The sequence below is a fragment of the Acanthisitta chloris genome, unplaced genomic scaffold (genome assembly GCF_000695815.1).
Source record: "Acanthisitta chloris isolate BGI_N310 unplaced genomic scaffold, ASM69581v1 scaffold43902, whole genome shotgun sequence".
NCBI lineage: Eukaryota > Metazoa > Chordata > Aves > Passeriformes > Acanthisittidae > Acanthisitta > Acanthisitta chloris.
In genome coordinates this window covers 16,456-28,329 of record NW_008662971.1, presented here as the reverse complement: position 1 = coordinate 28,329, position 11,874 = coordinate 16,456, and the positions used below count along the sequence as shown (strand labels likewise).

Sequence of the window (11,874 nt, the reverse complement as noted above, 5' to 3'; positions counted from 1 at the left end):
CTGAGGTTTTATTGCAGGATCAAAGAACAGAAATCTCCAGTACAGTTTCTCTGTCACTGATATTAACTCTAAAGCAAGATACTGCAACCTTTCATCTTTCAGTAGTTTCATGTACATCTTAACACAATTTCTTGAAGACCAGAGAGAATATATTTCTTAAAACCAACATCAAAGATTTTGTCATTGACTCTTGAGGGTTTGTTTATGCACTTTTTCTTCATCTACTGCAGTGTTTGCAGTTCAGGCTATTTTAGTTGGTGTGGAGACTGTGAGCAGGCTGATGGATTCAGCAGCTGCAAATTACAGGATCAGCTGTCTGGAAGACTGAGTGAAGTGGGCAGTTGGCAGCCAAATGGGTACAACCCCTGTAGCCTAAGAAATTCCACAGTCAGTGCTACAGGAAATCCCATGAGAGGATGACAAAATCTTTACCTTAACACCACTATGAAACTGTGTAAAAATAAAAATGCCTAGTGGATATGTGAGATTAATGATTACAAAAAAATTTTCAAAATGGTTCTTTCTAAAAATCAGGTTATAATATCTTCTGATATGAAACCATATACTGTTAATATGGGGAAGATTTTTCCATGATTATACATACAGGCTGTATATTATTGCTATTGACCTGGAACTATGAATATTTACAAATAGATGCCAACAGACAAATGTTGTTTTCTTATTACTTAAAAGTAAATGGTTTATTTTATCTACCTTCTACTTCTGATAAGAGCAACTGGCACACGTGATAGCATTTAGGTACTATGTTGTGATACTGCTGTTCTTTATTTATAAATACAAAGGGGCAAGTTTCAATATTCCACTGATTTTGCTCTACCTAGTCACCTACAAGGAGTTAGGAAGAATGAGAAGAACAAGGCCATGGTCTTGAAATTCAGTGTCAGTAAAATCATGAACTTACACAACATGACATTTTATGCATTAATTATTACAGAAAATCAGTAGCTGTGCTAGATATAATTATTTCATTTGGTTGGATTATATGTAAATCTAGACATCAGCTACAGTAGTAAGAAAAAGTTGTACTAGATAATGCCAACAGGATTTGACATTATATTGTTTCCTCTCAATATGCTGGTTTGTGCCAGGCAAGTGTAAAGATTCAAGTAAATCGGATGCAGATTTATTGATGCTCTTCTGCTGAAGACTAATCAGCATTAATTTATATGGCAAATGTTATAATTTCTTCATAATTATGTTCTCCTGAAGGCTGTCATTAGCCCTGACACAGCTATCCTTCATGTAGCCTTCACCTTCACATCATCCTATGACAGGCAAAAAATAGAAAAAGGGGATATCAATAGGGGCCCAATTTCTTTTTTCCAAACTTTATGCAAGGTAGACTTGCTGCAAACCAATGTCTAACTCACTTAGTCCAGGAAACTGGCCTGTGGTGAAATGAAATCCAGTTCTTTTGACAATGGCTATAGGCTCAGCTGAAACAGACGTCACCCACCAAAACTTTGCTATGTGATGCAGGAATGTGATTTTATGACAGTTTTTTTTAAAGAAATACTCAACAGACTGATATATGACTGTATGCCATGCATGTTGAGTCTAAAATATTGGGAACTGCTGCTCAGTTACTAGCTGTCACACAAGCAGCTAGTGCCTGTTCAGTAAGAGGGTTGCATTGACACTGCCACTTCTCAAGCACACAGTGAATCCAGCCTACTCTTGTTTGTCTTCAGACTTGAGTGCATGTGCAGGTGGACTACACAGTATATATGTAATATTGAACAGGACATATTGAATTTGTGCATCCAGGGTAGACAATTGTCCAGGGCATCTGGGCTTTGAATAGCTGAAAGTATTAATGGGGGAGTTGAATCACTTCAAATCTATGCCTGGCCCTGTTGCCAATTAAATCAGACTTCCTGAATGGTTCAATCAGATTTTCATCTGACAGAAAAAGAGGAAAAAACCACCCCAACAAACCAACAGCACTAAAGACCACAGCAAGTCAACATATTTATCAGCAAAGGGAAAAATCCTTTCTATTATCTCACAAAAGTAAAGACTAGACTATAATGACATTTCAGACCTATACTAATTCCATGTCAGAAAGGGGAGGGAGATGATGATCAAGTCAGAAAATGGAGCTCAGAGTTATGAAAGGTATGCAGGGGCTTGATTCCTTCCTGGCTCATTCAGCCACTCAGAAAATAGCTTCCTCTCATTTGGCCACCCACATCCTTTAGGCCCAAAGCCTAAAGAGTGGTAGTAAGAACTGGTACTTTGACTGAAACGGTAGTCCTATATCTTAAGATCAGAGTATGTGACCTTTACTTGGTTGTGGCCAAGGTTGGCCTTAGGTTCTCTCCTTGTTACTGAAACTGTCAGGAGAGCTTAATTATCTTGTTAGTACATAAAGCACTAGGCTGCTGCTGTGCTAGCAGTAGTCTGTAAGTACTTTAGACTTTGCTTTTTTGAGGAAAATGAGCATCTTATAGCAAGCCATGTAAAAATAAACAGCATGTGTCCTTGAATATCTACTTCTTTCAAAACTCTAGTGGTGCTGGGATTTGCATTTTGGTACGCAATTGTCTGTTTTGTTGTTGAAAGTTTGTCTACTTCAGAAATTTGAGATGCTTTGGTAGCTAGCAAAATGGAAGATCAAAAGAAACTTGTTTGACTGTGGGCTTGAATTCTTGACTTATAGGATTATCTAGATTGTTGACTTGAGTGTGATCTAGACTCATTAGCCAATATTTTCAGTACATTATCTAACAATTGTCAGGAGACATTTGCTCAGTGTTAATTCTATCTTCTTATGGCTTTGTGTATTCAACTACACTGAGAATTTTTATTGCAGTTGAATTCAGCGTGTAACTGCGTATGTGAAGCTGGAAAATATGGAAAACTTGTTTTGCAGTTTGGCACAACCTTAAGTTCATTCACATAAATAGGCTAAATGAAGGTATATTAAGTATTTTTCTATAGATTATGTCTAATTTACAAAATTACAGTTACTAGGCAACAATTATATTTTAATCCCTGAAATTAAAATTAAACTACATTATGTCCAAAAGGAAAAAGATATTAACAATCTTGGAGAATGTCTGGGGTTGCAGTGTGGGGGGTATCCATGGTGTGTATTCTATTATCATCTCCACAAACTGTTAAAGCAGGTGGGGCAGTGATGGTTATCACCTTGTCCCTCCCTCAGGGCAATCCTGATGGCTTCCTCAGGGGCTGTCTCTGATTAACGGGCTGTCAAGGACCCATGCATGGCACATCCTCCCAGTGATCCTTATCCCTTGTCCCATGGTGAGGTGACTCACCCCAGGGGTGGGGAGCCAAACATGCTCACAGGGATATAAGCCGGGGTTTGGACCAGCACAGGGAACCCTTTGCCTGCTGGATTCCCAGAGGACAAGGACGTTCAGGAGAGGAGCAGATCTGCGGGATCACTGCTCCAGCAAAGCCATTGCTCCAGGAGGACTGCAGCCACCATTTAATCGGACTACTCCTACACCCTGACTGACAGGGTGTCAGGTTACTTTCTGACTCTGTCCGGTTATTTTCTAACTCTGTCAGGTTATTTTTTTTGGTACTGTTGCATTTGTGTTGTTTTGTTGTGTTGTTCATATTAAATTGTACTTCTGACTCAGTCTCTCACCGGTTTGCTTTTCAAACCAGCACAGAGAACTAAATGCAATTTCAGTCAAACTAATTCACTAGAAATATTCTTTAAAACATTTGAAACAACATAGAATTACAACCGTGTTTTCCTGTCAAGTATCAGTTGTAGTTGGATAGATGGATAATAATAACTATTTCCAAAGCTTGGAAAATATTTTGCTGAGAATCTTGCTGTGTGTCTGTAGAATTAGACGAGCACACTAGTCTGGTAACTAAAATGTCCATTTGCTCACCTGGAAGCTTGTAGATATTTGAAGCCCTGAGCACGTGTGGCCCTAGATGCTGGCAGGTGAATGTTTGTGTGTTGTACTTGCAAATATAGATGCTGGTTGTTACAGCAAGGGGACTGAGGATAGAGGGGAAGAGATACTGCCTTTCTCTCAAGGCAGCCCTGATGCTCTGCTCATTGAAACTCCAAAGTTTTGTGCTCATCTGGCATTTCTGAGAACTATCCTCACAGGGGACTTGATGTAGCTGTCAGTAATTTATTAAATTGAGTAAATACTAATTGTATTCAGAGATAATAGCAAATACTGTGCTATCTGTTGTACAAAATTATTTAATACTATATATATACTATACTATATAGGGATTTGATTTACTTTGCTACATGTGTACAATTGCACATTCAATAATGTCACTTTACAGTGTTAGTTTTCTACTTCTGATTCATGTGATCATGTGCCATCCTTCTTTATTTTATGCTGTCTCTGCACTCACTGAGCAGTCTTGCCAAACAGGACAGCTGCTGGTTCAGTTGCTACAGCAATGCCATAAATATAAAAATTTAAAAAAAAAAAGAGAACCCTGGATGTATTAATTACAATATCTTTTCTCTATCAAATAATCTATTCTGCATTTAATTAAAAGCACACAAAAAGTAGGGCTGATCCTTGAAAGGACCATGCCTGTAGCTAAATATCTACTTTATTTTTCTATTACAGGATATTTGTGAAGATATATCTGATCATGTTGAACAAATTCATGCTCTACTAGAGACTGAGTTTTCCCTGAAGCTTCTGTCTTACTCTGTCAATGTGATAGTCGATATCCACACAGTACAACTACTCTGGCACCAGCTACGTGTTTCTGTTCTGGTTCTGAGAGAGCGTATTCTCCAGGGACTACAAGACGCCAATGGAAACTACACCAGGCAGACTGATATTCTGCAAGCATTTTCTGAAGAGACTAAGGAGGTATAGTAACCCATTTCAATTTTGAGAACTTCATCTGTATTTGAAACAGCTCATCCCTGTTGCACATTTAAAATGACTAGGATGACAATTTTAAGGATGGCTTACTTGTCTTCTAGATAATTTGCTAAATTTGATTTAAATGTCCTCAGCTGCTGTCTGTTCTTCTTGAACCAAATTAGTGCAAACTAAGGTCAACTTTTAGAAATGTCATGCTAGTGGCTAGCAATGTTTTCTCCTTATTGAAATATTTTTCAGAAAGGATTTGAAACACAGAGATGCATCTGTTCCAAAGTTGTTGGTCTGGTCACTCATGTATTTAAGGTTTATATCCAATTCAAAAGCCAAATTTTATGTGCAATGATTTTGTAAATGAAAAGTTTAGATTTTCTTGCGTCCACAAACCTGAAGCTTGCATCATGTTTTCCAAAACTTTCCAGACTAGGTCAACATTTCTTTATAGCAAGAGGATGGGCTTTAATTTGAGTATCAATTCTGCAATTTGTCTGAGAAACAATGATGCATGAATCCAACATTGTTTACTCTAACAGCATGTCAAAATCACACACTTGTAAATGGTTTGTAAATCTAGGTTCATTTGACTAAAATACCTTTTCCATTGAATTTATCATTACTTAATTAACGTAGAAGGATACTACTGGCCTAATTTTTTAAACTTAAAGATGAACATTTTTAATAGTTAGGGTAATTAATGGTTAATATGTAGAAGATTTGTGATTTTTTGAAAGTGCTAAGAGTAAGATAAAATGCTTTTGTTAGGACTAGATGCATTTACAGAAAGGCCTCTAGATCAATGCAGTATGACTCTGCAGTCTGTGTTGCAGAGGAAGTCAGAAGTTCCCTAAACATGTCCTGAATTTCATATCACTCAGGTTCAAAGAGAATAGGCACATTTTTCTGCTCCGTGTTGGGTTTTCTATTTGTCTTTGGGACAAGAGTGGGTGGTCCAGAAATCCATGCTCAGAGATGCCCAGGCCCACCTTTCATACTCTCTCTGCCTGATGTATACATACCAGGTTCTTCAGATTCAGTTTCTGCTTTGCTGTTGCTGGTAAAGCTCTGGCAGGTCTGAAGAACATCCACACTTGCCTGAATATGCAAACGTGGTGCGAAGTCATTATTTTATGACATGAGCATGGCAATTTCAAGACATCACGAAGGGTCAGATTCAAATACTAAGAAACAGGAAATGTTCCATCTGGATCTGATTACAATTGCTGTAAAAAACATCCTTCCAATAGAGGCAAGGACTGACTGGGGAAGGAAAGATTATTTTTTAGTGAGGAAAAACACAGTGCCAGATAGGCTTACATGGTAATATAAAAGATAAAATATCCTGACATCATTCTTTTTATATAGCCCAACAAAAACATAAATAATATTTGATAAAATTAATGGCTAGCAATAGCAGGGACACAAAGCTGATACCAGGTTTCTGCCCTGTTGCTTGAATAGGTTCACAGAAATTGCTCTGCAGTTTCTAATCTCCAGCTATTCAAGCTTTTTTATCAGGTATAATGATAGCATCTTTTTTATGACAAACAAAAATGAATAAATAAAATGCAATGAGGACACAATTGCCTTATCTCTTGACTCTCATCCATGGTTTTTTTTTGTTTTCCCCCATCTCTTCCCAGACACGATTACATTGTTGGACTAGTAAGTGCCTCATGATACAAGCATTTTCTATTAGGGATATTCATGCATAGGTGGATAATGAGTCTGTTTGAGCAAACCTAGAAACTTCTGCCCATACAGATAACTATTCCCTGGAGAATCATCCTCCTAATTTTCAGTACCCCTTGGGGGAAAATGAACTGGGGAGAGAAATTTATTTTTCCTCCTAAGATTAGGAAATCATCTGCTTTGAAATTAATAGAAGGAAATTTTCACTCAAAATAAAGACTTCTATTTTGAAATTCACTAGCATAGGACACTTAGAAGCGTAAAGAAGTTAAAACAAAAAAGGTGAAAACTAAGCAATGGTAAGAGGAATTATAACCTCCAGATGAGGAAGTCTGAATGCTGCTCATTGGTAGAAGCTGAGCGTACAGATTGAAATGTTGTGTGTAGAAGGGCTGTGTATGCATACCCATGTCTTACAGATCAGCTTGCAGAAGATGTTTAGAACTGATGCAGAGACAGGATACTGGGCTAGAAGGAAATTTGATCTGAACAAATGTCAAATGCTATGCTTTTCTGTAGTCCATGAATCTAAGATTGCAAAAAATGTTTGGCTTACTGCTTAAGTCATCTGTCTTCTGTTTGATGCTGAAGAACAGCTTTGGCTGCCGTTAACTGAGGAGTTTAGAAGAAGTGAACTAAGGTTTCTTTTGTGTTCAGTGAGACATAATATTCACTGCTCTCTCAGTTCATAGACTGCACAATCAATCCCAGTGCAACAGTCCCACCTGGGCTGTATTTACACTGTAGCTGTAACACTCATAAATGCACACAAGCTAGTCTTGACATAATGAACAGGAATAGCATTGGTTACCAACACAGAAGTGTACTGCACAGGTTGTACTGGCTTGGTTAGGTACCCAGCTCATTAACTGGGCAGGCAGTAAGGGTGCTTTAGGCTATCCTGGCATTGCCACACTGAACAGAATGCCAGCAGGAAATGGCACACAAAGTGTTATGGCTTGGAGGAAATAGAGAAAACATAGAGATGCAAAAATTAAGAAAATAATTATTTTAATAAAAAGCTTTGGAGAGTTAAGATTTTGAAGAACCATTTTTCCTTCAGGAATTATCCAGAGATAGATAAGAAGGAAAGAAAAATGAGTTCTTTACAGCCTGAGTTCTGCCCAGCTGAACCTAACCTGTGAGTTTTATTTCAGAATTGATAAAGCCAAGAAATAAGGACAAAATCAGTATACAATTATGATAAAATACCATGAATCCTGATGTGTTCAAATAATTGGTAAAATCACAAAAGAAATATCTTACACATTAAATAAGTTCATTTGAAAGAGTAAGGAAAAAAGGCAGAATTTTACTGCTTTAAACATAAATACAAGAAGGTATTGGAAACAGCCTACAGACCTTTACAGGAAGAAGTAGTATGTGAAAATGAAAAAACACATTGAACTAAGGTATTTCTATTGGTAGCCATGCAAATAATTCAATTATATATTTTTCTGAGATAAAACAATAAAAACATGGTAATACTGGCATTAAGTAATGCTCCTCTGAAGCACATATTTAAGAGGCTGCTTGGAAAATGACCAAGCAAGATGATTTAATGCATGTGATTGTAAATTTTATTAATGTTAATAAACACATTTTTAAGAGACCAAGGAATGGAGTTCATTACTCCAGAGAAATAAAGGCCCTTAGGGCTTCGAAAGAGTTTTGATTTATATATGATTTTACAGTTTCTAATCTTTTCCTGAGATTAGAATGAAAATGCAGCTGTAATACGGATCATTGTTTGGTCATTATTTTCCTTAATAAATGCAGCTTCAAAATATAAATTTGGCAGATTTATAAAATTTCCCCTTTTAATTCTGGACTGTTGACAATGTACAATTTGTGGCATAGGTTCTACATCTGGACAGAATGTGCTAAACAAGAGATATTTTCAGTGTCCAAGATTATGGTTGATAAATAACTTTCTAATCAATCTTTTCTATAAATGATATTTTTTGCTGGAGGATTTTGTCTGTTTTTACTTTGAGTAATGCAAGGGGGATGGTATGAGTACAGGGCTCAAACATTACATGTTTATAGAAGTTGGCAAAAAATAGCCTTTTTTCTTGAAATGATTCCTGTTCAGACCAAATCCAAGAAGTTTACTGTGAGATGAAGAGATTAAACGGTTATTGAACCTTTTTCAGGCATGATGCTTAAGGTCCTTAAACCATGGATTTAGGCAGTGTAATGAGACAAGCTGTTCCAGAAAATAATTCAGACACAAACCTATAGTGGATACTCAAGGGTTTGCTTTAAAAAACTATTATGAAAACCAGACCAGGGAAGAAAGACCACCGTACTGCTTTAGGCACCTAAAGTTAGAATCTGAGAACAGGAATTTCCCTCCTTTATAATGGTTTGTTTTTTTTTTAAAGCAGTCTGTAATCAGAATGCCTCTCTAGGTGTTAGAACATTAAATCATCTATGAAAAATATGCTTACAAACTGTAGACTAGACATAATTTTGCTGTGATTGTTATATATCATATGTTTTTAGGATCTTAATCTTGTCATGTTTTTTTTGCATTCTTCAAATAAGACCAAAATATTTATAAGCATTAATTTGACTTTGATCTTAAAATCTCATTTGCCACCTGTGATGGTCTCCCCTGACTATGCCCATGTTTCTGAAGATTGAAGGACTTCCATTGAGAAGATGTTGACAAGGTGACATGGCAGACTGGAGGTTTAGCATTCCTGGCTATAGTTTCTTTTCCTTGAGCTATTCTCCATTTCTGCTCTCAATATCCAGCAAATAAATCTTCAGGTGATAATGCTACAAAAAAAGTGAAATGCACTTAGCAACCTCTATCTCATAAATATGGGGAGACATGTCTGTCATTGTTACATGATTCTGGGAATCAACTGAAAGATCATAGAGCAGCATGGATTTTTGACAACACAAGATTAACAAGGTGACTGATACACTCAGCAGTCCCCAAGATACCCTCCCTCCTGTTTGAGGTAGTTAACACAGGAAATACTACATCTGCTGTATGGAGTTTCTGAGTCCTCCCTACACAGTAAGTAGAACTGAGAGCAGAATGTAATGAGGAAAATAGCAGTACAAAAGTGAGCTACTGTTTTTAGGTAACTTGCTGCACAGCACTGAAAAGAAGCATTTTTCAGTTTACAGGCATTTTTAATTCCCAAATACTTCAGAATGGTTGGCTCGACCAGGCAGGTCAGTGATGAATGCTTTTCTACATGTTAGGCAATGAAACACAGAAGCTGATAGCTACTTTGTGTGTGCTGTATATGAAAACTAATTTTCTAAAAAGTACTATTTCTTTGTGTATTCCAGGACCGCCTTGACTCTTTAACAGAAGTTGATGATTCTGGACAGTTAACCATCAAATGTTCTCAAAATTACTTGTCCCTGGATTGTGGTATTACTGCATTTGAACTATCTGACTACAGTCCTAGTGAGGATTTGCTTGGTGCTCTGGATGATATGACCTCCAGCAAAGGGAAAGCAAAATCATTTGAATCCTGGAACTACAGCGAGATGGATAAGGAATTTCCAGGACTTATCAGAAGTGTGGGTTTACTTGCAGTAGCTACTGATTCCATTACTTCCCAGTGCAATGAGGCATTAAAGGAGAAAGAAACCCATGTACCTCTTTCAGCAGAAGATGGAGAAGAAAGCAAAGACAAGAAAGCACCACATGATCTCTCACTAGCATCTCCTTCTGCAAATTCCTCTCTTTCTAAAGGACCTTGCTCTGAAAATGGTGTTTTACCTACTAACAGCAAAACAGTTCCCACCTCAAAGAACCCAGAATGCAATCTTCCACAGCACACCGATGAAAAAATCAAACATTCTCACTGTGAAAACTCAACTCCTAAGAGGTCCATAAGAGACTGCTTTAACTATAATGAAGACTCTCCTACGCAGCCCACATTGCCAAAAAGAGGTCTGTTTCTGAAAGATGATGTGTTTAAAGATTATGTGGAAGCAAATGATTTAAAAAGGCAAATCTCTCAAATAGTTAAAAATGAAATGAGTAGAAGTACACCCTCATTGCTAGATCCGCCAGACAGGTCCAAGCTTTGCCTAGCTTTACAGTCACCTTATAATAACAGTCCATCTGCAGTTAGTCAGTCATATGAATGCCTAAATACAATAAGAGATAGAAATCTTGAGTATAAAATAAATAATCGCTTTAAAGATAGTCCCGCAATTCTAGGAAAGTCTACTTTCTACACCTGTAAAGAAAAATCAAAGCACAAGAAGTCTCATGATGCTTCAGAGAAAGTGGAAGGTGGAAGAACACCTGGAAGTATGTGTAAAACAGCTCCATCAATGCAAATCAAAAAAAGAGGATGCTCTCTACAGAATGGAATTGCTTCCCATAACTCTCAGTCTCTGGAGGAGACAGAAACAGATTCTTACGCATCATCAGATTCTGGTAACCAGAGAGATCCAAATGGGCAATCCAATGGCAAAGAGAGATCCAATGGCCAAGGTAAAACTGAGCTCTTAAGTTCACCAACGTGTAGCCAAGAGAGTGCTTCTTCAGCTGGTTCTGAGCTTTCCAACTCATCCCCTCTTCTAATGAGAAGAAAGGATAATAAAAGCTTATCCTCAACACCACACCATGATCAAAAAATCAGTAAAGACAGTGAGGTATGGTATGGATCTGATGAATATTTAGCCCTTCCTTCACATCTCAAACAGACTGAAGTATTAGCTTTAAAACTAGAAAATTTAACCAAGTTGCTGCCCCAAAAGCCCAGAAGAGAAACCATTCAAAACATTGATGACTGGGAGCTGTCAGAAATGAACTCAGATTCAGAAATGTATCCAACATACCAGACAAAAAAGCACAAAAAAAAGGGTAGAATTTCACCAAGCTCTTCAAGTGATATAGTATCCTCCTTAGGTGACAGCATTGAATCTGGGCCTCTCAGTGATATTCTCTCTGATGAAGACCTTTGTATGCCTGTATCTTGCATTAAAAAATACATTGAAGAAAAGCCAGAAAGGACTGGTGTTACTCAGCCCAGTGGGAATGAGACTTCTTCTTCAAATAAATCAGCTTTAATTCATCAACTGATGCAAGATATACAGCATCAAGAGAATTATGAAACCATATGGGAAAAAATTGAGGTAAGGCAATAATCCTGTGTTGTTTTGCTGTGTTCTTGATAAGCCTGGATAAACATTAGAAAATCAGGGATCTTTGTTGTATTTGAATGAAGTTATACTTAATATCATCTGCCTATTGTCTTCATTAAAAGGATTTGCTTTAGTCCAAGAATAGGAGTCTTAATTCCTGTCATGTCACGTAAAA

At 37.3% G+C, this 11,874-nt stretch overlaps 1 protein-coding gene across 1 annotated transcript in view; it reads left to right on the top strand.

Moving 5' to 3' along the window:
- LOC103798523 (A-kinase anchor protein 6-like) overlaps positions 1 to 11,690 on the top strand; it is a gene marked incomplete at its 3' end in the record, with an annotated part of 40,549 nt that extends 28,859 nt beyond the window's left edge. Inside the window, exons 2-3 of the mRNA XM_009070793.1 lie at positions 4,611 to 4,862; positions 9,882 to 11,690. Coding sequence (XP_009069041.1) covers positions 4,611 to 4,862; positions 9,882 to 11,690 — 2,061 coding nt within the window. The remainder of the gene's footprint in view (positions 1 to 4,610; positions 4,863 to 9,881) is intronic.
- Between the last annotated feature and the right edge of the window lie 184 nt (positions 11,691 to 11,874).